Genomic DNA, 27,184 nt, shown 5'->3' with positions numbered 1-27,184 from the left:
CAAATTATTTGAATTATTAAACAAAATCATGTCATAAAACATTGCAAGTAAATGAAAATTGTGTGACGAGGCTTATTGGCATTTTTCCAACCAGGAAACAGCATACCTTTTTTAATCGTTACCTGAGACTTATCGGGTCTATCGATGAAAAAAGTCAGTTCGGTGTTGGTACTATAAATTTGATTAGATCAGTGGCGCGCACTTGATTTTGAAACGGACGCAGCATTAAATTGGCTAATGAGAGAATATACAACATACGTTATCTGCCACGCTTAGAATAGGTCATGTTTTCGATTTAACAACATAATGAATTCGTTATCAGCACACCAACGTACGCGGATAATACCAGCGTGAGCTAATGCTAGCAAATTTGTGAGTTCCGCCGGGCCACACAGTTTGAAACTAGATTCTGAATGAATTAGACGCGCAAAAAGTTCCCTCTCGAGAGCGCGTAATTATTTTCATTAGTTCAAATCCATCAATCAAAACTGTATTGTATAGATTAGACATTTGTATTTATGAAAGGGTAAACGCGCAGTTGAAAAGGAAAATGATTGAGATTAAAATACATTCATTGATATGCGCTGTTGCCTTAACGGTCAGCGTTTTATTCGCTACTTGCGTAGCGAAGCCCGCAGCAGAGACAAAACCCAAGATTGATGACGCCACAATTGATAACACTATTCAAGCGAATCCCAATATTGAATACTTGAGGGCCTATGCGACTCAAATGCTCAGCTATATGAATCGCAGCGTGGCGCCTTGTGATGATTTTTACGAGTACGCATGTGGCAACTGGAAGAATGTTAAGCAAGAGCGACAATCCCAGCACAAGCGCAGCAATCTTCTGGACATTGTTTACACGCTGGCCGATGTAGCCGAGGAGCTTCTGTTGGCGAACACAACGCTGGCCGACGATCTTGGCTATGGGGCTGAGCTGAGGATTACACAACAATTCTATAACGCATGCCTTAACGCTGAGCTGTATCCGCTGCCAGCGGCCGACCCCGCTTATCTGGCGCTTATCAAGTCTGTTGGTGGCTTTCCCGCAGTCGAGGGCGAAGCTTGGCTGGCTTCGAATTTCAGCTGGTTCAACATGAGCTCCCACTTGACCAACTATGGCTCCCAAGGACTCATCTATGAAAAGAACCTGCAGCAATATCCGTTCATGCCATACTTCAAGCTGCCAGAGTTGGGCTTCGACTACATTGTGCACAGCGACAACATCGCCACCAATGACACCAAAGGGTACAAGCTCAATGAGAAGCGCATGCGAGGCTATTTGGAGGCTTACGGCCTGCCCGAAGAGAAGATAGTCGAGGTCATTGCCGGAATTTTCGCCTTCTGGCGCGAAGTTCTGAAGATCGCAGATCGCTTCGAGGAGGATTCGGATAAGTGTGATCTGCTGACAGATGAGTTTGTCACAGAGCCTTTTCCGCTATGGAAGCAATACTATGAGATTTCATGGAATAACCTAAGTTTTGACCCGTATCCAGCTGAGCGCTACTGTGACTTTTTCTACTACGAGCTGGACAAGGTGTGCGCTAAGCACAAAGCGGCCGCAGCCAACTATATGGCCATGAAATTACTTTACACCATGGATGCCAAATTGAAGGCTGCCAAATATCAACGTGATCATTGTATACTCAACATCCAATACTCGATGCCCTATTTACTGGACAAGCTTTACTTTGTGGTTCGTATTTGCCTCAGTTTCACTGTATTCCATCTAATAGCTTTCCTGTTTGCTTAGAAATATTTCACGGAGGAGGCAAGTGCCGAGGTTGCCAACATCATTTCGGAGCTGCGCAAGAGTCATCTCACGTTGTTGGATAATGCCAATTGGTTGGACGCGGAGACGCGCAAGGAAGCTCTGCTGAAGGAGTCAACAATTGTGACTCGCATTGGTGCATTCCAGGATAAAAATCTTTCGGAGAGTCTGATCCGTGCAATAAATAATCTGACCGTTAAGCCCGATAACTTTCCGGAAAATAATATAAATCTGAAGCGCTTTAGCACCTATATGAAGCGCTATCTTGGCATACACCATAAGACCCTGACGAGTGACACGAAACCGTTGGAACTGCTGGTGGGCATGCAGGTGAATGCTTTCTATTACAATTTGGACAACTCAATCAATGTTATGGCCGGCATACTCCATCCGCCGAGCTACGATCAAGCGTGGCCCAACTCACTGAAGTTTGGAACCATTGGCTACCTGGTGGGCCACGAGTTAACCCATGGCTTTGACACTATTGGGGCCACCTACGATAGCAATGGTACAGCACGCTATTGGTGGTCGAAAAAGTCAGGCGAGGTCTTCAACGAGCGTTCCATGTGCTTTGTGGATCATTTCAATAATTATCTTATACCGGAAATCAATCGGAACATTAATGGCAATCAGACAAAGGACGAGAGTATCGCAGACAGTGGAGGTCTGCGTGAATCAATGAGTGCATATCGCAATCACATGAAACAGCTGCAACTGAATGGCGAGAATAATGCCTCGTATGTGGATCGCGATGAGCAGATGCCTGGCCTGGATCTGTCGCCGGAGCAATTGTTTTTCCTTGGCTTTGCGCAGCTTTGGTGTGCCGACTACGAGGAGAAGCACTATTGGGAGGAGCTAACCAACGAGCATCCCATGGACAAGTATAGGGTGCTCGGTGCCGTCACCAATAACGAGGACTTTGCGCAAGCATACCATTGCGAGCGTGGCAGTCCAATGCATCCGATAACGGACAAATGCCGCGTCTGGTAACGACGTAATTCGGAGCTGATAAGCATGAGGAATCCATGAAATAATTAAGACGTGTTTGTTTCATATAAATGTAAACACAAGGCATGCCACATAAAATCGTTTTTGTTGATTATATTTATTCGTATTCTGCGGTTTAGTGTTGCACGGGCTCTGATGATTTAAAGGCATTCGGCCCGTTGTAGTTCTCGATTAGCAGCGATTTATAGCGACGCAAACTCACACTGAGTCCGTCGTCACGCTCTCCGGCGGAGAGTATGATAACGCGTGCGATAACCAAATGAGAGGGGTTCGTCTGACTGAAGCCGCGTATTACATCAATCTCGTCGCCAACCTCGAGCTGAAGATAGAATTTATAATTACATGATATGACAAATGTTTTTGCTATTGATGATCTTAAGTCACCTGCTCGCTCTTTTTCATCAACTTCTTTCCATTGACGCGGATTTTGCTCTCATAGAATTTTTGTTCCACTTTGCTGTAAATATTGGATTCCTTACATTGAGCGCAATTTGTTGTATGAGATACTTACTTTCTGGCCATGCCTAGTCCGGATTTTAGTAGTAAATCTGCACGCAATGAGTTCACTTTGGCTTTAACTACTTTAGAATCACGTTCGTCTTTAAATTCATCATCGTCTTCATCATCTGAGTCAATGTCGTCCGACTTTCGTGATGATTTCTTGTCATATTTATACGAAACTGAACTTGTGTGCAACGATGCTTGTTTGACCACTCTCAGGGCTCCCGTTGCTGTTGTGGCATTGGTTACATTAAAAAGCGGAGGAGTTAAACATTTCCGTACTCGTACTATTTGCCGTATGCTTCGCAGCATTTTTATGCGGCCTTTTAAAATTACGATAACAATAAAATAGTATATAAACGATACATAACCTAAAATTCAACAGCTGTTTTAGCTGTTGGCGTTGCCAGCCTTCAGTTAGTTTTGTTTTGTGGCGGTTGGTTTTTTTGCTTTTTGTTTTTGTTCCGTTTCTTTTTGGGTTTCTTGTTTGGATTCGCACAGATTTGATGCTGAGTTAACGGCTGATAATTTGTCAGTTCAGCAGGCAGAAATTCATCGTCATCAACTGGTTCAGTTGTATCTACTTCCATTGGCTCATTAGCTGGCGATGTAATTATTTCATCGTCTTTTTCTTGTTTCGTTGTTTTGACTTCTGGCATTTCTGCTTTGCTTGCAGCTTTTTTGCCAAGCTTGCTAAGCGCTATGCTTAACTGTTCCGCCTCGGTTTGCGCATCCAATTGGCTAATCCTTAATGCGACTCCATCACTTGCACACGATATGTAGTCACCACTCCATCCTTTTTCATCTGTTGGAGCTGCCTTTACCACTTGAGCTTCAGTTTCTGTATTTATAAGGACTTGTTCTATAGGCTTGCGTTTCTTTTCAGTTTTTCTTGGGGTAGGCTTTAAGATTTTTTTGACCACAGATTTTCTTCGGTCTTCCACCCATTTGGCCAATTTCGAGCTTATTCTATTTAAGTCTATCGGCAACACTAGCGCTAGCGCTCGTATTCCAAATATCTCATATGTGAGATCCTCTAATTTGGGTTGCGCATAGATGGGAGCTGTTGGAGCTTTGACACTAGCTGTAGTTGCAATGAGACGCACGAGGTGGGAAGGCCTTAAACTGAGAGAAATGAAAACGCAGGAGAACCGCCGCCCATTAATAGCCCGTAGGGAGCTTTCCAAGCCGAGGTGTATTTGATGTTGGGTCACAAATTTTTGTTGTGTTTGCTCACTTTCATTTATAGAAGTTTTTAATATGTGTTGCAGTTCCAGCAACTCGCTTTCGGGCAGCACGGGACTGAAACGCATTATTTAGCTTAGTTTGGTGACTTTGAATGTAAAATTACATTTGCCTTACCTGTGCTGTTTATATGGATTAGCCAATAGAGCGCGCAGCTTGGGCAGCACATTCTTCTTAGCTTTGCCTTCTTTCTGTTTAATTTCTGTCAAACTCATTGCAATTCAAACTGAATAGAAATATGTTTGGTCCACGCGAGTCGCATTTATATAAATGTACTAAATTTGACGAAAAAATACTGCGCTTATCGATAAAGTTCTCAAAAATAGTGCTGTAAAGTAATAAAATATTTGTGATCAGCTGTTTCCCACACGTGCCGCTGTGTTTATAAATTTATTGAAATAACAATGAAGCCAAAACCGCAAAAAAATCAGGGAAAATCTAATAAAAAGCCTGCAAGGGCAGGTCAAAAACAGAAGCCCAACTTTAAGCAAAAGCAACAGAAATCGGTATGTAAAAAAATCACCGTATAGCAACAAATTGGAAAGGCGTATACAATTTGCATTGTTTATTAGGACAGCAAACCAAATAAGCCTGAAATACGAAATATGATACGGAAACAAAAGGCTGCTGCGGCACAAGCGGAACGTGAGAAGATCAAGGCTGAAAAGGAGGCACGCATAAAGGCGTACAAAAAACAGCGTCTGGAGAAGACCAAAATTATCAGCAAGCGCACACAGCGTGGCCAGCCACTGATGAAGGATCGTATGCAGTTGCTGCTGAAGCAAATCGAGGAAATGAAGGGGCGCCAATGATAAGGGCACTCAGGTAACTCAATCACAACAGCGAAATAGCTTTTTGTATCGCGGAACAAGCGCAACATTTTAAAGTTTCCGCGCACGCTTCAAATTAAATTTAATGCAACCTGCAATAAATTTTCACTCCCTTCGCTTCCGGCCGTACGCAACCCTTTGATTACGTACTTCTTCCAGCTGCCAGAATATAGCATATATACATATAACACACTCATATGCAAATTTTCTGCTCGGCAAATTGGTTTTTGGCAAAACATTTTTAACGCCTTATCAACTGGCATTTGCATCCTGTCGCCGTGCCAACCCCATTTGATAAGCGCGTGGGCGCTTTCCCTCAACTAATTCCCACTTGAATTCAATAGGAAGGTCGACAAACAAAGCAATTTGTTGCCATCCATGCATCTATTGAATTTTTGACTTTCTACTGTTTGCCGTTGCTGATGCTGTTCCTGCTGCTGCTGCTGCTGCTTCTGTCTGATATATTTTACATAATAATAAAAATAAATTTTTACGCGCATGTCTCGCTATCAATGTGGGATTGTTGCTGCTTTATACCTATTGTAGTTTTGAGTAGGGAATTTTGATCTGAGAGCTCTGACAGAGGAAATTTTGGATAGCACACATATGTTTATAATGATTTTTGAATATATTAACAAATTTGTAGTAATTGGTTAATAAGAGAAGGATAGAACTATTGGGTATAGTAGAAAATATTGTGAATATTAGCTATATATATGTAAAAGAAAAACACCTCTCTTGAAAAACATCTCTCTATAGAGCTCTGAAGAGGAAATACATTTATGGTAAGGGTATTCAGTTTTTGGGTAAGCATACATATGTGGCAAAATCGTTTGTATATATCTATCAGACATTGTACGTTTGTATGCATCTATAAGTTTAGTGTAGGTGTACCTCACTTGAGACGACTCTAGAAATATTATCTCATGTACAGCGCATAGGGTATCTCCAAGTCAGATGCCTTCAATTCGCTTTATTTTTTGTTTGTTTTTAAGTTTCGCATTTGTTGTTAAGTGCGTGAAAATTCAAATAATCGTTCAACATGGCAATAAATGCCCTTTCCCTTTTCCATGGGCCTCCGTTAACCTAAGCCACCCGCCTGGACTGTTTGTCCTGCCTGTCCTGCCCTGGCTTGGCGCTGGGACTATAACAACCAGCATGTGGTCTCATATCCGCCTTTGGGCAAAGCAAACAGAAACGTATTTCCCACTCTTGGCACATTGGATATTGCAAAACTATTGCGTTAACCCTTTGCGCGACATCAGGGCTCAGCGTTGACACGAAAATCGCACTAAATCAAAAATTATACTTTATACAAATAAAAAGAAGGAAAAAAAAGACCGCCGCTCTCTCTCACTCTCTCTGTACCGCCGGAAGCTTCGCGCTAGCCCCTGTGGCCATAAATCTCATATAGTCAAATATTGAATTACGCAGGATGCAGCACCAGAAGAAAGGGTTCTCATGTATTACATACATATATACATATATTCAATTTTGTGGGTCAAAAGGATGCTCGTGCATGTGTGTGCCTCACTCTCTCTGCCTGGACGCCCAACCCTCCCCTCTTCTGCGTGACATTTTGCCAGGGTTCGCTTTGTCTCGTTTATTTAATATAAAATCTGAAGTTATGAGCACTTCGACAGGGGCCGTAACATCGTTTATATCTCGATAATGAATAGTTATGTCTATTTAACGCAAGCCGAGCCGAACGCCGAGGGGCGAAGCCGCATCAATGCCTGATTCCACGAATTTGAGCACTTAAAATCTTTTATTTACGTCGCTTATAATGCAATTTATGCATGTTTATATTAGTCTATATTATATGAATGGACATACCGTATGTTTGCTCAATGAGTCAAAACACGTTTTGCTGTTCGATTTTTTCTATCTTTTTCGGGGGTCAAAATTCATTGCAAACTGATAAGAGATCCCTAAAGGCCACTAGACACTTTCGCATTTTCTAAGAACCTCGCATTGCTGTATAGGAAATAATCTTCGAATTGGCTTCAGACTGTGAACTAATTGTTTAATCATTTTGAATATTAAAAATCAAATTATTCATGGCACACATGGGTTGCCTTATACATTCTTGTTGCCTTGATGCGCGATGCGAAACTTAATTGCCCACAATTAACATTAGCCTCAATAATAATCAAAATAAATTATATATTTTTATGAAATTTCTTTTCCTTAATTAAATGATTTTATCAAATTCTCTTTCCCTTTACAGATATCCCATCAAGCTTAATATTTTTGAAATATCCATATGTATACAAATAAGTAATATATAAATTAGTGGTTTTCAAATAATATAAATTTTGTAATAGATAATAATAAAGTATGTAAATAAGTATAATTATATTGATGACTAATATTTCTAGCTTCGAATCGTACAGATAAGCAAAAGTTTCAATAGTAATTTGTAATGAAGAAAAGTTAATTATATAATATATGGTTTTCTTTATTTCTTGTAGATTTTTACAATAGTCCATGTTCAGCTGATAATAACTTTCTTAGTCTTATCAATCATTGGGCTTGGGATGTAAGAATATAAAGTGGTCCCTCGGTCAATGAACACATTTCGTTCCAGCATCTTGTTAGATAAGCGAAAATGTTGCATCAACTATATTGCATGTAAATATGCCTACATAATGCTAGAACGGTCAATGGTTTCTCCTACTTCATTGTTTAAGTATTTATTAATATTATCATCGTTCACCCACGGTCCACTGTATATGTAAACTGTGTCAAGTCTAAATTCGAACATCTCCTACTTATATATGTACATAGGTATATAAAGATTCTAGAGTTATTTCACACATTATTTTCGCTTTTAATGCAATTTAAGCATGATAGTATAGATTCTAAAATGTCATTAGAAGATTTCACAACGTATTTAAGAATATCAATGCGATGCATAAGAAACAGTCTTCGAAGGCATTTCAACTAATCTAAACTAATATTCAAAATGAAATTCGGGCTCAGGTTAGCTGGTATTTCGCTTGTTGTCGTCGCCTTAAGCATCAGGGACAATTTGGCAGCGCCGCTTCCATTTCTTAATCTTCACCTTCCATTGTTTACACTCGATGTTGGCGGTATAAGTAAGCTATAATATTTCTGAAGTATTTTCAATATGTTTAGCTTACATTAAATTGTTCCTTCCAGATATTAAGCGTGGCTAAACTTGGGACTGTCAATAGATTAGATATAGAGAATTTTTTAAATCCATCATTTGTAAAACAATGAAGAGTGTTGGATTCCAAAAAACGATTATATTTCCTTAAAATATTCTCTTTTATGGCGTCTACCAAATCTAGTATACGCTGAATTTTCATTTGGATCATTTAGGTTATGAGCCCTTTAAAAGGTTCCATGACATCGTTAATCAGTCGGTAATGAATACGTATTGCTATTTAAATGAAGTTCAGGGTAATACTGAGTTACGAACAAACTTAAATAGTAATTTTGCACACATTTATAATGCAATTAAAGCATGGGAATAGTTTATAAAAAGATTAGACAATTTCACAACGTATTTAAGTACATCGTTTCGCTGCATAAGAAATAGTCTTTTTAAGTTATTTGAAGCTGCCACAATTCCAGCTCTTAACAAATAATGAAAATGAAATTCTTCAAGATGGAATCTCATTTTCTTGTATTCCTCGTTTTATACAATGTTGATGTACCGGTGATGAATCAACGCTTCCTAGACATAAACGCACCAATCGCAACAATCAACAATGGTGGCATACGTAAGTAATCAATCATTCATCGCAAATAACTTTCATAGGCTTCTTTAAATATCTGTTTTCATTGCAGACATAGGCTAGGCTTGAAATTGTAAATAAGTGAGATGCTTGCCGATTGTATAAAATGAAGCTTCTATAAGTAAATGAAGATATTGCGAGGCTTGCTCTTTTTTCATTGTCTATTAAAAAATCTTTATACCAACGTTAATTAGTCGGTAATGAATACTTATTGCTATTTAACTAAAGTCCTTAAATAGTTATTCTTACACACTTGTAATGCAATTAAAGCGTGAGAACAGTTTATAGAACCTGACGATTTTACAACGTATTTAAGTATGTCGCTTCGCTGCATAAGAAATAGTCTTTCGAACGATTTGAAACTGCGACAATTTGAGTTCTTAACTAATATTTAAAATGAAATTCTTCAAATTGGTATCTCATTTTCTTATATTCCTCGTTTTTTGCAACGTTGATGGATTGGAGGAGAATCAGCCGAATCAACGGTTTTTAAATTTAAACGTGCCAGTCCTAACAGTCAACAATGGTGGTCTATGTAAGCTATCATTCATAGCAAATAATAAATTTCTACACTTAATTTTTTTTTCTTTGCAGACTTAGGCTAAGGCTAAGCATGAGATTGTAATTAAATTAGATGCATGGAATTGTATAAAACCAAGTGTCTACAAAGTAATAAAGAATTTGCGATGTAACATTCTGTCATGATATGTTCTTTTTTATTGTAAAAAAAAAAAAACAGCTTTTCATCAAAGACCGTAACATCGTTTATCAGTCGATAATGAATACCTATTGCTATTTAACTGAAGTCCAGGGGAATACTGAATGCAAACCAGCTCAATTTCCACACATTTTTTTACTATGCAAGTTATATATGATAATTAGGCAATTAGACGATTTCACAACGCATTTAAGACGATCGCTTCGCTGCATAAGAAACAGTTACTCGAGAGATTTCGAACGGTACAATTTCAGCTCCCAACCGATATTCAAAATGAAGTTCTTCATGTTGGCATATCATTTTGTTGTATTTCTTACTTTACGCAAGGTTAATGTATTAGCAGAGCAAAATCGCTATTTAAGGATAAATGTACTAAACGCAACAATCCACAATGGTGGCATACGTAAGCTATGATTCATTGAAATAATTTTCATAGTTTTCTTTTATATATTTTATTTTTTTGTTGCAGACTTCGCTTGATTGCGATTGTAAATAAATTAGATGCTTTCCGATTGTATAAATGAAGCTTCTATAAATAAATGAAGACAGTGCAATGTCAAATTTTGTGAAACTTGCTTTTTTTCCATTGTCTATACAAAATCTGGAGCTATGAGCCGTAACACCGTTTATCAGTTTATATATATAATGAATACTTATTGCTATTTAACAAGGGTCCATGAGAGAAGAAACAGCTCTAATATATATTTTCACACATTTAAGCATAATAATTAGGTAATAAGACAACTTCTTAACTTAACGCATTGAATAAGAAACAGTCTCTTAAGCGACTTCAAATGGTGACGACTTCGGCTCCCAGCTAATATCCAAAATGAAATTCTTCAAGTTGAAACCCCATTTTCTTATATTCCTTGCTTTACGCAACACTGAAGAAGTAGAGGGGCAATCTCGCTTTTTAGATTTAGCCGTGCCCTTCTTTACAATCAACGTCGGTGGTATAAGTAAGTTATAAAGATAAAGATAATTTACATAGATTTTCTTTCATAAATAGTGTTTCTTGCAGACGTAGGATAAACTAATAAGTGGAATTGGAATTGTAATAAAACTAAGCTTTGATAATAAAATATATAATTTTTCTATGTAGCATGACAGGGCGTGTTTTTTCTTATTATTTATTAAGGAATCTTGAATGAAGAGTTTCACAACAATGTCCGTAATATCGCAAATCGAGGGGAATACTGAGAGGCGAAAAATCGTTAATAGGTTTCTTTTCGCCTATAATAGAATTTATATATGCTAATTAAGTAATTGGACAATTTCACAACGTATTCAAGAATATCGCTTCGATGCATAAGAAATAGTCTCTCAAGCGATTTCAAATTGTGACAACGTCAGCTCTTAACTGATATTAAAATGAAATTCTTCAAGTCACAATCTTCATTGCTTCTCTTGTTTGTTTTATGCATCGGTGATGTTTCACCAAAGCCGCGTCCCTTCTTAGATCTCAGGTTTCCAGTCTTCTCAGTAGACGTTGGTGGTATAAGTAAGTTATAATTGATTATAAATAATGTTTATGTTTTTCTTACATTTAGTTTTTCCTTGCAGGATTCACCTGAAAAAACCAAGCTCCATCTTCTCAATAAATTAGATTTATGGAATTTTTTGAAATCAAGTTTTTATAATTAGTTTTATTTTTTGTATAAAATTATATTCTAGGCTCCGCAACATTACCCGTAATATCGTTCATAATTCGTTAATGGATAGTTATTCACTTTAACGACAAGTCGAGGGGAATACTGAGAGGCGAAACAGCCATAATAGTTAATTTTTCGCTTATAATACTTTTTCTGTATGCTCATCAAGTAATTAGACAAATTCACAAGTTATGAAGCAACAACAATTTCAGCTCTCAGCTAATTTTCGAAATAAAATTTTTGATTTATGTGCCAGTGTTTACTATGGGACTCGGACTATTTTTCTTTCTATTTATTCAAAATCTTGAGCTAAAACAGAAGGCGCAACATCACTAATGTATTGATATTGAAGAGTTATATATATACTATACGTATACTATACGAAAGCCTAGTGTTTGTGCTATCGTATTTGATGTTAGTCTTCGCATTGAAAAAACCCACTGGCTCTCACATTGGGTTTTTTGTAAACTTTTTGCCTTGGGGAATTACTTTCGCTTTCTTGATATTGCTTGCTGAACGTTAATGCCAAGCTGATAACAGAGCTCGGTTTCCTATTAATTAAAAATTATTTAAGAATCTCGCACTGTTTATTAATTGAATGTCTTCCACGTGAACTCAAACTGTGACAGTTTCATCTGCCAGCAAACTCTGTATATATTTGTTAAACCATCCTAACCTATACTCGATATGAAATACTTCAAATTTCAGTGGCTTTTTATTGCTGTAATATTTTTGTGCCTCAGCGATGTTTTGGCAGCGCCAAAGCGCAAAGCCAAGCCCCGCTTCAAACTGCCAAAAATAAATATTAATATACATCACAATAGTAAGTTATAATAATGAAGCAAAATATTTATTGAACAAATTTTCAAATAATTTTCTTGGCCATTGCAGATATTCACATTGGCTAAGCTGCAGTTTATTTTTTTTTTTATTTATGTATTATTATTTATTCAATTGTATGTATTTAAATAAAGTTGTTATGTGTATATAATTAATTACTCAATTTGAAATTTTTAGAGAACGTGAGCTGCTTGTTTCCTTCAACGCTTCAAAGCTCGCAAACTCTGCAATGCTAAATCCGCGCTGATAATAAGATTCGGAAGGGTCATCACAATTAAATTTTGATATACATATTAATATACATATATACGTACATATATATATATTTATATTTGATCTGTTTAAGAATGCCGCATTGCTGAATGAGAAGCAGTCGCTCTTGTGAATTCAAACTGAGACAACTTCGAAATGAAATACTTTCAGTTTAAGTGGATTTTTATTTTTGTGATAATCTTATGTCTCGGTGAAATTTTGGCCGTACCACCGCGCAGAAGACCGCGTCCACGGCCGAATCTACGGCGAAGGCCACCGCCAAGGCTACGGCAAAGGCAAAGGCAACAGCAAAGGCAACAGCAAATTATTGTTGTTAACGCTAATCCTGTTACCAGTAAGTTATAATCAAGAAATTATAAAAACATGATATATAATAAATTTGTTTTTTTGTTTTGCTAGCTGCACATCTTCACATAGATAAAGAATCCATAAAAGGTTAATTTTTTAATACCTATTAGTTGATATTATTTGATGGAATTAAGATTAAATTAAATAATATTCAATATGTGTTTATATGTAATAATAAAGAAATACATTTCAAAAGAACATGAACTGAGCTGCTTGTTTCCTTCAAAACATTCTTGCAAAATCTTCAATACTAAATCGACGCTGATAGTAAAAGTTTGAAAAGGTCATCGAGTTCATTTTCCATTGATATATATGTATATATGATTTGCAGTTATTTAAGAATGCCGCATTGCTGAATTAGAAGCAGTCGCTCTTGTGCACTCAAATTGAGACAACTTCGAAATGAAATACTTTCAGTTTAAGTGGATTTTTATTTTTGTGATAATCTTATGTCTCGGTGAAATTTTGGCCGTACCACCGCGCAGAAGACCGCGTCCACGGCCGAATCTACGGCGAAGGCCACCGCCAAGGCTACGGCAAAGGCAAAGGCAAAGGCAAGAGCCAATTATTATTGTTAACTCTTCTCCGGTTACCAGTAAGTTATAATGAAGAAATTATTATAATATGATATATAATAATTTTTGTTTTTTTTTTGTTTTGCTAGATGCAGTCGTTCACGTACATGAAAAAAAAATAAAAAATTTATTTTTTAATACCTATTAGTTGATTTCATTTGATGGAATTAAGTTTTAATTAAATAATATTCTATTTGTGTTTATATGTAATAATAAAGAAATACATTTCAAAAGGAGAACATGAACTGAAAACATTCTTGCAAAATCTTTAATACTAAATCGACGCTGATAGTAGAGGTTCGAAAAGGTCATCGAGTTCATTTTCTATTGATATATATACGATTTGCAGTTATTTAAGAATGCCGCATCGCTGAATTAGAAATAGTCTTGTGAATTTAAACTGTGAAATGAAATAGTTTCAGACTCAGTGGCTTTCTGTAATCATTCACGACCGCAAGAGTTTATATCTCCTACAATTTTAAGAGCTAGAAGCCTCAAATTATAATCTATGAATAGTTGAGTTTTTGGCAACCTCCCATCCGAATGGCCCCAAAATAATCGTTACACCTCTTTAGGGGAGTGGCATATCGAAAAATACTCTGGAATTTTCACATTTTTTTTAGCGTGAGCACTGAAATATTGCAGTTAGGTTTAGGAACTGGCCAAAAATGTAGAGACCTCATTTTTGGTCAGTTTTTAGAAAGTCACTAAAAAAAATCCATGCACATGGCCCGAAGCACCAACCCTCGTAATATGAATATATGTTCATATGCTGAAATGAAGAAAGAATTAATATATACTATATTATAATTTTGTTGTTCTTTTCAGATCTTAAAGAAATAAAAATGAGCTGCAGCAGTTTATTTCTAATGTGGAATATATTTAAATAATATAATATTCACTTAGTGTTTAAAAAATACTCGAGTTGAGCTCCTTAATTTGATTTGGCATTAATTTTTTTTATTCGACCGACATGAAAATGTTCTTTTTTGTTAAACCGAGCTGTTCGCAGGCTGTGAAAGAGTTGTTAAATTTTAGATAATTAAATAAAAGTTAACTACACAGCCAAGAGAACATAGAGAAGACTCGTTGTATGTAGTCAAATATTATTTCGATTTCTGTCAACACATTGGCTCGCCTACACCTTCACTTCGCTTGCAAGAATATTAACATATTCTAATTAACATATTATATATGCTAGATTTCTGACTGACTTGCTTAATGAACATAAAGTCAATGAGCCCAAATATTTGTTGCCTCTAGTTATGCCCGGCCCTCAGCCCCGGCCATTCACTGAATCGTATGCATATTTTACAGAATCTTACTTTTCGAATCTTGCTAACGACTTGGCAGGCTAATTAAATTCCTCCAATAGCAAACACCAATAAACAAGCAGAGAGTTTCGTTTTCATTTTCGTACCCAATTTCGAGGAGCGAAAGCGCCGTGCAGATTCAGCCAAAACTGAAGAGAGTATTATAGATGGAGATTCCGAACCCGAATTAACACCCAAGGCAGAGAATTTTCGCTTTCGCCGAACCGTGAAATGTTTTTCCAACAATTTGGCAAAACTTTTGCCCTGGCGTTCACATAAATCTACGACAGGGTTTTCCATGGGTTTTCATCAAACGAACTGAGCATATTGGTTTGAGAATCAAAATGTTAAATATATAAATATATAAAAATATGTAATCATCTGCAGCTTAGATTTCAAATAACTCTAGAAGGATATATCTTCTTCACTTCTTGAATTTTAAGCCTTAGTCAACATCTCTTAAATGCTCTTGGGCCTTAAAACTTGGGAAGCTGATTCACTTTGATGTTATATACAAAAATGATATACCTACATTCACTACCTACATTCTTTCACAGTTCGGCTTTCCTAGCAGTAGAATTGTATCCCCAGTAGACCGCATCTACTTATAGACCTATGGAAATATACTTGAACAAATTTTATATTCAGCTTTTGCCCATGAGCAGGTATTACCAAGTCAGTTACGCTCGACGGCCATTGGCTCTCTTTTTTGTTTTTTGTTCTCTTGGGTAAGGGTAAAGCCTCTTATCTGGCTAAAATATTAACGGTTTAAGCTTAATTACAAATGGCGACGATGCTGGCTCACAAATTAACTGCTGGTCGCAACTGTACCCGGGGGTTGAAAGTGGGCGGAGATTGGCTTGGGCGCCAGCTAGCCAGCCGGCCAACCAGCCAACTCAGCGAGCCATTAGGGTAATTATTTACAACAATTCCAAATTTTACACATGAACACACAGAATTACACTTACAAAAAAAAAAAAAGAGCAACAACAAAATGTTTTTGCATGCGACATAAATAACAAAAGTGCGGCACGTAAATCATGGCTGACACTGTGGGCGTGCCACGCCCATCGTTGTTACCAACAATTTGCAACACTCTTTTTGGCGAGCACGTGACCATGGCCTACGACCGGCTGGCCGTACCGCCCCACCCCGCCCTCGAACGGGTGGAATGTGCGCATAAATTTCAATTAAAATCGAAAACCCATGAAAAATAAAATGCTCCAGGCAGTGGAAAAATCAGGCAATACAGATGAACATGTTTCGGTTAGTTGGAGCAGTCAGCTTTCAGTTTTAGGTTTTCCATTTTCAATTTTTCGCTTTTAGTTTTCAGTTTTCAGTTTTAATTGTGCGCCGTAGCAGGTGCCGGCAGCCATAGCACATATTTTCCTCGTATAATTTAATTAAGAAACAATTTCGCATAATTGCGCAAGTGATCAAAGTGCGTCCAGTTCGGCCGAAAGGGTTTTGTCACAATGCGCTCCAAGTATGCGTGGCATGCTCGGTCCAGTTTGGTCAAGTAGATAATTTATGTAAATGATGAATGCTAGAGGGCAGGTTGGAGTGTGTCAGGCCGGCAGATACCCTAGTTCTTGAAGAAGCGCATCGTTTAGTTTCTGTTTTTTAGGTAAGCGTTATTCCTATGTTAACTATGTGTATAAGATTTGAGAATATTTGAGGTAGGAAGCATGGGAAATATGAGAAGAGTTGTAGTTCTAGAAAAATATCATAAGATCTTTAGATAAATCGATTCATTATATATATATTTAAATAGAATGATCTTTAAGAGGCTCTACCTTAAACATTTATTCGTTCTTTATAACATATACCTAATATGATATATATATAAGATTCTACTGTAGAATTTAAAATTACAAAAAATAATAATAATAATAATAATAAAGATTTTTAATACTTTTTGAGCAATACATTCCATCAATACATGCTTATAGGCATGCTCTGGCATTAGTTTTCTCGTAAGCATCATACCCGCTTTACCCCACTTGAATGTACATAGGGTATAATGAGTTAAATGAAATAGTTCCGTTGCTGCAGTGGTTAGCTTGCTGAGCATATTTCGCACTTTCACGCAACAGCAGCAGCAGGAGCAGCGGCAGGAGCAGCGGCAGTGGAAGCAACAGCCAGAAGGACTTCTCTGATAGCCATCACCAGCTCTGTACGGATTGTCACAACTATAAGCTGACACTAAAACCATGAAGGCACTTCAACATACAACAACAAGAACACGAACAATGTGGATGACTGGTCACGAGGGTTGAACCGATTGCTGCTCTTTAACTTTATGGGAGTTGGAGTCGTACTCGAAGTCGGAGTCGGACTGGGCTAACAAGCGACGCGTGGCATTTGCTTATTTACAAAAAGTACAGTCTTCACTCTAGTGCTGACAACTGTACTGCCTCTGTCTGTGTACGTACGCATGTGTGTGTCTGTGTGTGTGTGTGTCAGTGTCATCATTACATAACCTCACATAATTCACTTCCGGCCAACGTAGCGCACGTTCAGCTCTCCCTCTGCCCTCATCGTTTTTCACAGGGATTACGTGTGTGTTTGTAGTTTTTAAAGTCGCATAACTCAAAAATTAAAGTGACCATGGGACAATTTTCAATTTTGGGCATTGTTCATAAATCAAATTGCGTTTACGAGCAGCCGCAGGACATGCTGCATGATGGAGGGGTTCAAAGCCGATGCTTTGATGAGTTTATTGAAAAATTGCACAAGATTTTTGGGTGGTTTTTCGCCCTGTAACTTGTCAAACACTGTCAACACTCACGCACTCTCACTCTCACTCTCACTCTCATTCTGTGGCATGTGTGACAGTTATGAGCATTTTCCAATCCAATTTAATCAAAACTTGTTCGTCAAGTACCAAATGACATTTTCTTTTTTTCTCCTCTATTTTTGGTGATTTTTCTGCGTTGTTTTTCGCAGCGCAACAAATAAGCGCATTAGGCATTAGGGATTTGCGACATGTGTCCGAAAAAAAGGAAAATACATGTATATAAAATAAAAAAAAAAACTTGTAAAATGCGCCTCTGATTAGCCTGGTAAAAATTCAATTTTTGAAATTGGCGCCATTTGGCCATAAATCTTGCTGCGCCTTTGCCTTAACATGTCAGCGGCACTTATTGTGCTTATGGACAAAACATTGTTGCAACTTTATTCAAATGCCAACGGCAACAATGTGAGCCACGAAGCAACAGGAAACAGGAAAAGCAGCAACTGGGATTTGGATCCAATTGGATTTCATTGGGTGGGAAAATACTCGCTCTCTCTCTCTCTCCTACTCCCATTCTCTCTCAATTTCTCTGTCTGTGACTTGGCTACAAATTCCTTGCCATGCACAAAGCCCGTGACTTTGATTTATAACGTCGCCTGACTGCTCCTGATATTCCTTTTCCAACTTTCCTCTTTCCTCTTTTTTATTAATTTCACCAAGCCCCGAGACGTTGTCCTTAACCCTTTTGTGTGACTAAGCCAGCAGATTTATGGGCCACATCTTGCCTCCGAGAATTTCCATTGCCCACTTGAGTTTTATTTTAATGAGTTTTGCGTAATTGGCTCGGTTTGTGGTTTCTTGGTCAGTCTTTCGCCTGTTGATTTATTTGTTGTCTATATGATTCTTGAATAGCCATTTGTTGAGTGTCGATAGTTGATTGTTGACTGTCGTTTGTCTATAATCGTTTATCAGTTGTGGAGCTTGATTGTCATTAATATTTCTTTATAATTGTTCTATATCGTTTATCGTTTATCGAATTTGGATCATTGATTGTCTCTACTTTTCTTTTATTGTCATCACAGTAATCATCACACCATTTGCATCTGCACTGCCTATACAATTAGCAAATATGTAAGTGTAGCTTTAATATCGACTATCGATAATCGATTAAGGACTGCTATTCGTAGATTTTTCCATTTCTAGTTGTAATCGTTGAATATGGAATTTCAAATTTGTAATGGTATCTATTTTAGAATTTACTACTAGGCATTGCCGATTATCTGAGGTTGAGTATCGATTATTAATATAATTGGCTGTTAATGGTCAAATGTCGATTATGGAAGATCGACTATCGGTACTCATCAATTATTTCTATGGATGGTTTTCTATCGAGAGAGAGAGAGGGCTGTGTCTCGGTTCTCAATTAGTAACTATCACGTATCGGTTACTTATTGTCGATTATCATTGTCGATAGTCTTCCTCGTCTATTAAATGCCGCTTGCTGAGTGTCGAGTGCAACATGACAATAACTTTCAACACGGCAATTTCTATTAAATTCAACGACTTTGTAACTAATTAGCGCAAACCATAAAAACAAAGAGAGCGAGTGCCGCATCATGAGACCGCAAAACCTCGAGCCCGCAGAACGGGAACAGGACGACAGGAGTAGGCAAGGATCAAGGGCTGTTGCACCCTTGGCGGCAGCCAAAAAGCAGTTGCTAATGAAGTTTGACATGATGTGCCTTGACGATGACGGGCAGCTGGGATGGCTCAAGGAGTCGAGGGGAGAGGAGAGAAGCGAAAGGTTACAGATGAACTTGAAGTTGAATTTGAGTCACTGTCAACATGAAGTGAAAGGCGGCAGCTAAGGGCGGCTCAAATGCTCAACTGTTGAACTTTTGAGGGACATCGTTAAAAGACCATAAAATGCATTAAAATTAAAAACGTGTTCAAATGCTCCACATCAACTTGTTGTTCTGCACTTTTTAATGAGCTCTTAATGAACCAGCATAAAAGTCAAAAAAATTAAATAACTACAAATGAGAACGAATGGCCTGAACGACTGCATGATGCTCGTTCATGATGTATGTAAAGGTTGAAATGGGAGAGAGATTATTATGATGAACTTAGATTTGAAGCTTATAATAAATGGGGTATTTGATAAATGTATGTGATTATGAGACTTGAATTTGGTTATATTAGGAACAGTTTTAAAGTAGAGCTCTTCAGAATTTTCTCAAATACGTCGTCTCATATCATCTCAATTGTTAGAAGAGCTGATTAATCGTCTTTAGATTACGTCAACAAAGAAGTTGTTTTTCTAGAGAATTTGTTTTATATAGTCAGATCTATTTCTTCCATCGAATGCCTCTGGATATATGTACATATATAAGACTAGCTATATTTTAATACACATGTTAAATATAGAACAATTGGATCAGATACTTATACAACTATTAAATCAAATTTCTAAGCCTATAAAAACTATCCGCTACGATCTCAAAGCCAGCACCCAATATACCCTCTTCACCTCTTCGAGCGGGCATGAATTTTAAACCAAAATTAAGACGCACGCATTCGTATAATTTGCGTCTCATTTGCTGTGGCGTTTCGCAGCTTAAAAAATCGTAAATAATAAACAAATTTTTAATAAAAAAAAGTTATGGATAAAAAAGCGCGCGCATATGCTGCATGTGACTTTTGTTGCTGGCCATAAATTATGTAAATTAAAATGAAAAAAATTGTGTAAAAAAAAAAGAAAGCACTGCAAAGTGCGTCGCTCTAATAAGGGTAAATGGTCACACGCAGCAGCGGGTGGGCGTGGCTAACTGCCCTGTGTTTCAGTACTGTTTTTTTTTTGTGTTTTTCCTTTAGATTTCCATCAAAATAAATGTGGAAAATATGCCCTTTTCTAACACATTTCGTAATTTGTTTTTGTGCTGCTGTAAAACACACTGAAGAAATATGAGGAAAAAATTGCCACATTTTCCCAAATGGATTTTTTATTAGATTTCCCGTCCACACAGAGGGTTGATCGAATCCGTGGGAATGGGCGTGGCTGTAGGAAGAACAAAAGAAAGAAATCTGTCGCACTAAGCACATAAATTCACTCGACTGATTCAACTAGGCGAATGCGTGCACAGACAAGTCTCTAAGTAAGTTTCTGTAATCACCCAAAGCAAGTAAAGTGCAGGAGAGAGAGAGGGAGAGTGAGAGGGAGGAGATAGATCTGTGACTATCCACACATAAATTAAACATCCGAGACATATGCAAAGGCGTAACTCGCAAAGACAACGCAGGTGAAATTTATTGTAGCGAAAAAAACATAAACTTTTTTTAAGGAAAACTTGTCAAGGGTTACACTATGCAACAGCAAAATATTTTTTGAATTTTTTTGTTAATATTCAAAGTTAACATAGAAGTAAAAAAATTTGAGGTAAATGAAAATTATATATAAATTTTTTATTTTTATATAAATAGAATTTTAGTTATAATTTTTGTCATACTTTATTATTATTAATAAGTACATGATTATATATTTGGTTATTTTGTATCTTAATAAAAGTAATTTTAAGCGCAATTAAATTAGTAAAAATTCTTAAATAATATTATAAATATTTTTTATTTTACAAAGTTAGCTATAATACACACGAATATTAAAGCTAAGTATATAATAAGATTATATAATATATAAATGGAAACTTTTATTGTTTTACACAAAAGCATTAATTCTGTATTCATTCATCCAAACTATTCCTGAGTGGGCTTATTGGCTGGATTTTTAGTTGATAAAAGTCTAAAATGTACCATAAACTAATGATAATAATAAAGATATATAATGTATACAAAAAAGCGAAATGGACTTTTACTAACTTTTAATTCTTTATATATATATTCTTTACAGAGAGCTCGATTCGACTCGGTAGCACAGTGTAATTAGGATGGGTCTGTCTGGGCTCGAAAGTGTCTTGAAGCAAAAAAGCCACTTGCAACTCGTTTTGTGGCAACGCTTAATTTTTAATGCCGGGCCGTGAAATTTATTGTGGCGCCACAAATTTGAGTTAATCTCCGTGTTGCCAGCGGGACTTAAAAGCTGCCAGCCACGCACGGCTGATGATGCGCAAGTTTTTCGGGCTGCGGGTGGTTTTTGAATTCACAATTTTAGTGTGCTCCTGCTTAACTGTACAGCGATGCTACGTGACTGCCTGTGTGTGTGTGTGTGTGTCTATGTGTTTTGTTTGGCAGTTGAAAGTCCCAGCGCTGATTTGATGCCACTTGGCCAAGGGGCAGCCGGAGCTGAAGCAAGAGGTGTGATAAGTGCTTTTCTATGCGTGTTGCATTGTTCTGTCTTGACACTGACTCGACATATCCGTCGAGACATGCCTCAATTTGATCATCAATCAATTGGCGCACTAACGAGCCGACTACGGCAGACACACATACACACACACACACTCACTCACTCACATGTGCTCACTACAAAAGGAAAAAAAAAATCGCAGAAAAAATAAAATTGAAACGGAAAACAGAATCATCTCGCAGCACGTAATTTCGCTTGGCTGTGCTGAGGTTTTTCCACTCTTCACATTGACCATGAGCGATGGCCCCGAGACACAAATTGAAATTGAAATTGAAATTGAAATCGAGATTGAGATTGAGTCAAGGAGTTAAACTCCGCCTGCTGGCTGACGGTGCTGTACTCTGCTCTACTCGGCGATAAATTACAGCCACGCCACGCCCACCCAAAAGTAAAGGCTTAACGGCAACCATAAATATTTATTAATGAAATTAACTGCTCTCGGTCTCGCTCCTTGCAACGGCAAAAATATTCAAATATCAGCGCCGAGTCGTTCACATAATTAAAATTCATGTTAAGCCAAAGCGTGAAGCAGGGGTTCGCCTCTGGAGTGGGGGCCAGTGCTGGAGGGGGCAGCGGCATCTGGAGTGGGAATGACGCAATGATCGGGCTAAAGCTGTTGATAGCGCAAAAGCCATAAGGCCATTAAAATATGGTGGAGCCCACGTTAAGTCGCAACCAGGACAGCTGTTGTGGCATATACGAGTGTGTCTGTTTAATGTGAAATGCATATGCGTAGCTGGAGATGAGAAAGGGATAACCGTTGAGAGCTCTACTATCTATGCTCGTATATGCAGCTATATATTTAAAGTAAAGTACCATCTGCCTTTGCTTTGTTCTATTTTAGAGAAGAAGAAACCGCTGAAAACTATTCTCTTAGCCTTGCACGGCTTAGGTCAGACTTATCGAGCTATGATTGCCACTAATTATAAACAAAGTTAACTGCTTTTATCATCAGTCAATATATCACACTGACAATTAATCTATACGGCAATCAGCCTGTCTGATAGTCTGCCAATCCGTCAATCTATTAGTTAATCAATCAAGCAGGTACCCAGTCAGTCAATCAGGTAGTAACCTAGTTCTATCGATCAGGCAATTCAATCAGGCAGGAAATAAGCCAATCAGTTAAAATCCCCCTCATCAATGATCATTGCAGTTAGTGTATCTTCCATGCAAAGCGGCAGTCAGTCTGTCAATACATGCAGCGTATCAGTCAATCCTTGCAGTTTGCAAGACTATTAATGCATCTGCTAATTTGTCAGTTAATCAGCCCACCAATCATTCAAATATACACTCAGTCAAGCAATCGCCTGGTCCATCTCCACTCAATTAGTCAGTCATACTATTATCCTATTGATTGAATATATATCCTATTGATTGAATATATATATAATATTAGTCAACTGACTTAGTCAGTCAGTCAATCAATCATTTAGCTACTCAGTCAGTCAGTCAGTCAATCAATCATTTAGCGAATCAGGCAGTAAATCCGTGAAACAAGCAACTTATCAATCAGCCTATGAGTCTGAATACCTAATTTGTCAGTCAATCATTCTGTTAACAGGCAAACAACGCGGCCATCACTCAATCAAGTGAACTATGAATACCTAATTAGTCAGTCAATCAATCAGCAAGTTTATTAATCAGTCTTTCAGTCAACTAATACAAAAATCCTAACAAAGCCTTTGTATATATCGCACTATCCATGCATTCACTTTATACGTGCTCGTGTCACGTGAGAGTGCGTCACGTCACGCACCCATCTCCAGCACGCACACATGTGCAGTGTAACGGGTTTTTAAAAAGAGGCTTCCACACATAATTTTGTAGAAATTATAACCCTAATTATGGCCATGAGGCGTTAACATGAAAGTGTCGCCGTTGACTGTGGCTAACCAAAATGGCGGCAGCCACGCACAACACTCGCCTTGCTCTGTGTGTGTGTGTGCGTATGAACGTGTGGGCGTGGCATGTGTGTGGTTAAGTGGTTTTTCAGGTTGAACTGCAACCCCTGCTAGCCAAGAGAGTCGGCCGCACTCAAAATTGATTTGGAAGCAGCGAAAAGTGGAGCTCATTTTAATGAGCAACAAATTCAATTTAACTTTCTTGTGAATACATTCATTTGCAATTCATATATATTCATTTGCAATTGTCTTGGCCGCTCTCTAGGGACATGGGCGGGTAGGCAGGTAGGCGGAGGCAGCAGCAACAGCTAAGGGAAATTCACTCAGGCTTTTCATATGCGGCGCATTCAATTAAATTGGCATAAATTATACGCTCTACGCACAGATCAGAGGCTAGCTTTTAGCTGCTGTCAGGTACAGAATACCCCTCTCTGTCTCTCTCTCTCTCACACACACACATACATAAATCAGCTACTTTTGACAGCGACTGCCAAGTGGCTTTGACTGCCACTTCAAATGCAAATCAAAAACATAAACTTGTCGACCAGCCCAAGCCCCGAGAGTCCTTTCTGCCCAGTTGCCCCCATCCCCATCCCCGACCCTCCCCCTTTGCCGCATTTGTAACGCTCTCAGTTTTAAATGCGGCCCGTTATTTTCGTGACCCGCGCATTAGCGACGGCGTTTACATGTTAACACCCACAGCCCAGCTCCACAGATATAACATTTCAAAGCAATAAAATGCGGCAGGACCTCGCCTTGCCCCACATTCGTAGCGTGTCCATCGCAGCATTTCCTTTTCATTTTTTTTGGCTATAAATTTTGCTTCCTTTTTGTACGCTGCTTAAGAATTTGAAAAACAGAAGAGTATATTGGTTTTTCAAGAATTAACTATTAGTTTATTATCCCCAAGCAGCCAGAGTACTCTAAACTATGGCAGAGTATTTGAGTGCAGAATAGACTAGAGTTGACTAGAGTTGAATATAGTCGACTAGAGTTGAAGAGAGTTGAATAGAGTTGAATAGAGTTGAAAAGAGTTCAACAGAGTTGAATGGAGTTGAATATAGTCGACTAGAGTTGAATAGAGTTGACTAGAGTTGAACAGAGTTGAAAATAGTTCAACAGAGTTGAATAGAGTTGACTAAAGTTGAATAGACTTGACTAGAGTTGAATAGAGTTCAATAGAGTTCAATAGAGTTGACTAGAGTTGACTAAAGTTGACTATAGTTGATTAAACTAGATTATATTGAAGTTTGACCAGAGAGCAGACCAGATTTGCCTAGAGTTGACTAGAGCTCACCAGAATTGACTAACGTAAATTGAAGTAGACTAGAGTAGACTGGAATTCGCTAGACAACATAAAGTTGGAATTAGACCAGACAACACTCAAAAATTCAACCTCGCAGTCTATGCCAACAGAGCATTCAGCAGTCAGCTACAGTCATCCAAGCGATTTTTCGCTCCTCTTCTTCTGTTGTTACTGGCCATTTGAACACGTTTCCGCCGTGTTTTCCTAATGAGGTGTTAATGCCGTCTGCCGTGCGCCGTGAGCTCTGCGATTTATGTAAGCTCTAATTGTTCAATATCTGACCAGATCTGGCATTTAACATATATATTAAGGATAAGCGAAATGCCAACAGCTGCGCAGAGCGTAAATCAAATTTATGACTTTCTAATGAAAACTTGGAAAACTCTTCTTCGGCAAACAACTGAGACGCAGTTTTTTGATAAATGTGTCATAGATCAATGGCCAAGCATTGTTGGTATATTGAAAATTTATAACTATTATTTACAGACGATTAAATAATGTTCAATTGTGATCTATAGACAAGCCGGCTGCTCTGCCCTGCCATCTACTGCCAGGTCCTGCCTCCCTGAATGAAATGATAAACATTTGTGTGTTGGCTGCAACGCAAATTGGAATCATTTGTTAGGCTTAAACCCTTTGCAAACAAAGGAACAAAGGTTATTGCCTGACTTGGCCGCCGCCTAATGAGCCGGCCATTAATAGGTAAAGCCCGAGGCAAGGCAAGAAAAATATAAAGCTCGCCTTGATAGATGGGCGAGACAAATGTTTTGCTCGAAGGCGTGACGAAAATCCAATCAAGTTGTACAAATATATAAATATGCAAGTCCCCGCACCACACTGCCCCATTGTCCACTCCCCATTGCTCACTCTTCGTCTTCTTCTTCCTCTGCTTCTTTGCTGGACATTGTCCAATAACAAAAACTAATATAGAAATTAGGTGTGTAATGTGCTGAGCGAGCGATAAATATTTCTTCATATATTCCTCCATATATTCTTCATATAAAAATATTTTTTTCTAAGCTTGACAAAATATTTGCAAAATGTTTTGCTCATAGAGTGAACCAAGGCGTGAGAGGGTGGCTCGAATAGTTTTCGTCTGTGGGCAGGGGCTGGCCGGGACTTGGTGTCTATTTCAAGTGTTTGCCACATGTGACATTTGTCATCATGATTCGGCCATAAATACAAACTGCGCAGCCATAAATAAACATTTACCAAACACAGCAAAACCTATGAAAATCGTCGAGTTGTGGCGCATTCTTTGATCTCGTATGGAGTTGGTTTCCATGCCTTTTAAGAGCTATTCCTTCCTGCTCACTGAGCAAATGTTTTGGGTTAAGTTAGTAACATTTTAGTTTATGCCCTGCTGGAATCTAAATAGATGCATTATTTGCAAATAATTTGAATGACTAAAAAATGTAGATTCTGATGAGAGTCTCAGACTAGAGTTTGCTGTAGAAGTGAAACTATTTTGTAGAATGTTAAGTGCATATATAGAACAATAATTACACTATAATGAGATTTAGTGCTATTTCTTGACTTATCAATCAAGCAAAATGTTCTATATTAAAATATCAATAAATCGTTTTTGTTGTATGTCATCAAAGTGACTTTAATGATCACAAAAATCATAAAATCAGCACACATGATTTTCGAATTACCAAAATAAAGCATTTTGTCGGCACTGCGTCGGCTCCTGGCATCCTTTAAGACAGCCTCAATGTTGCCTCTGGGCAAGGATTGTAATTTAAATTTTATTATGTTGATGCCCGTGTCGTCTGCCTTTGATGTGCCAGGATGAGGATGATGAAATGTGAAACTATCGATAATGATGCTCATGAATTTCGCATGGCCAAACAATGCCACGACTACGTGTATAGAGAATGCGGAGATGGGGGTAACTTAATTAAAGATGCTGCAGACGATGCCTCGAATTTGTCAATGGCAACCAGGCAGCCGCAAAAGGCAAACAATCTTGGTTTACACACGTCCTGGCACACACTCACTCACACACACACACACATCAATCGCCTGTCGTC

General features: G+C 38.0%; 5 protein-coding genes and 1 long non-coding RNA gene across 7 annotated transcripts; 3 read left to right on the top strand and 3 right to left on the bottom strand.

The window, feature by feature from the left end:
• The first annotated feature begins 192 nt into the window (after positions 1-192).
• Nep7 (Neprilysin 7) lies at positions 193-2,875 on the top strand. Its single transcript, XM_018113582.3, has 2 exons — positions 193-1,696; positions 1,754-2,875. Exons 1-2 carry the CDS (start codon positions 551-553, stop codon positions 2,759-2,761), a joined length of 2,154 nt encoding a protein of 717 aa, XP_017969071.1. The 5' UTR covers positions 193-550; the 3' UTR covers positions 2,762-2,875.
• Positions 2,853-3,592, bottom strand: LOC108660248 (mitochondrial transcription rescue factor 1). Its single transcript, XM_018113584.3, has 3 exons — positions 3,291-3,592; positions 3,164-3,236; positions 2,853-3,098 (listed from the first exon to the last, which is right to left on the bottom strand). The coding sequence occupies exons 1-3, from the start codon at positions 3,590-3,592 to the stop codon at positions 2,895-2,897; spliced, it is 579 nt and encodes a 192-aa protein (XP_017969073.1). The 3' UTR covers positions 2,853-2,894.
• On the bottom strand, positions 3,547-4,813 carry LOC108660247 (uncharacterized). The gene is made up of 2 exons (XM_018113583.3): positions 4,643-4,813; positions 3,547-4,582 (listed from the first exon to the last, which is right to left on the bottom strand). The coding sequence occupies exons 1-2, from the start codon at positions 4,738-4,740 to the stop codon at positions 3,694-3,696; spliced, it is 987 nt and encodes a 328-aa protein (XP_017969072.1). The 5' UTR covers positions 4,741-4,813; the 3' UTR covers positions 3,547-3,693.
• A 45-nt stretch (positions 4,814-4,858) lies between these two features.
• Positions 4,859-9,267, top strand: LOC108660249 (uncharacterized). Of its 2 annotated transcripts, XR_016196488.1 has the most exons (5): positions 4,859-5,031; positions 5,098-5,350; positions 7,586-8,282; positions 8,924-9,107; positions 9,175-9,267. XR_016196488.1 is itself a non-coding variant. In XM_030385972.2 (2 exons), the coding sequence occupies exons 1-2, from the start codon at positions 4,930-4,932 to the stop codon at positions 5,335-5,337; spliced, it is 342 nt and encodes a 113-aa protein (XP_030241832.1). In that variant the 5' UTR covers positions 4,859-4,929; the 3' UTR covers positions 5,338-5,889. The 2 variants fall into 2 exon arrangements, 1 of the variants encoding a protein (XP_030241832.1); XM_030385972.2 differs by lacking the exons at positions 7,586-8,282; positions 8,924-9,107; positions 9,175-9,267 and having other exon boundaries at positions 5,098-5,889.
• A 1,896-nt stretch (positions 9,268-11,163) lies between these two features.
• On the bottom strand, positions 11,164-11,729 carry LOC149092052 (uncharacterized). The gene is made up of 2 exons (XR_016196226.1): positions 11,530-11,729; positions 11,164-11,430 (listed from the first exon to the last, which is right to left on the bottom strand). It is a non-coding gene; the product is annotated as an uncharacterized LOC149092052 (long non-coding RNA).
• Positions 11,730-12,067: 338 nt separating this feature from the next.
• LOC108658121 (uncharacterized) lies at positions 12,068-12,437 on the top strand. Its single transcript, XM_018110779.3, has 2 exons — positions 12,068-12,315; positions 12,384-12,437. The coding sequence occupies exons 1-2, from the start codon at positions 12,180-12,182 to the stop codon at positions 12,398-12,400; spliced, it is 153 nt and encodes a 50-aa protein (XP_017966268.1). The 5' UTR covers positions 12,068-12,179; the 3' UTR covers positions 12,401-12,437.
• Positions 12,438-27,184: the final 14,747 nt, after the last annotated feature.

Source organism: Drosophila navojoa, chromosome 2, assembly GCF_054131105.1.
Source record: "Drosophila navojoa isolate 15081-1374.11 chromosome 2, UAZ_NAV_1.0, whole genome shotgun sequence".
NCBI classification, from domain to species: domain Eukaryota; kingdom Metazoa; phylum Arthropoda; class Insecta; order Diptera; family Drosophilidae; genus Drosophila; species Drosophila navojoa.
Note: the sequence above shows the minus strand (reverse complement) of the source record. Positions and strands in the feature narration are given on the sequence as shown.

Bases quoted from the DNA above. Each gene is read 5' to 3' on its own strand.
- Nep7 (XM_018113582.3), top strand. From the start codon at position 551: ATGATTGAGATTAAAATACATTCATTGATATGCGCTGTTGCCTTAACG. The intron at 1,697-1,753 runs GTTCGTATTTGC...CTGTTTGCTTAG, and splicing joins TGGACAAGCTTTACTTTGTG to AAATATTTCACGGAGGAGGC.
- LOC108658121 (XM_018110779.3), top strand. From the start codon at position 12,180: ATGAAATACTTCAAATTTCAGTGGCTTTTTATTGCTGTAATATTTTTG.
- LOC108660249 (XM_030385972.2), top strand. From the start codon at position 4,930: ATGAAGCCAAAACCGCAAAAAAATCAGGGAAAATCTAATAAAAAGCCT. The intron at 5,032-5,097 runs GTATGTAAAAAA...ATTGTTTATTAG, and splicing joins AGCAAAAGCAACAGAAATCG to GACAGCAAACCAAATAAGCC.
- LOC108660248 (XM_018113584.3), bottom strand. From the start codon at position 3,592: ATGCTGCGAAGCATACGGCAAATAGTACGAGTACGGAAATGTTTAACT. The intron at 3,237-3,290 runs GTAAGTATCTCA...CAATATTTACAG, and splicing joins GGACTAGGCATGGCCAGAAA to CAAAGTGGAACAAAAATTCT. The intron at 3,099-3,163 runs GTGACTTAAGAT...TTCTATCTTCAG, and splicing joins TGATGAAAAAGAGCGAGCAG to CTCGAGGTTGGCGACGAGAT.
- LOC108660247 (XM_018113583.3), bottom strand. From the start codon at position 4,740: ATGAGTTTGACAGAAATTAAACAGAAAGAAGGCAAAGCTAAGAAGAAT. The intron at 4,583-4,642 runs GTAAGGCAAATG...AATGCGTTTCAG, and splicing joins AATCCATATAAACAGCACAG to TCCCGTGCTGCCCGAAAGCG.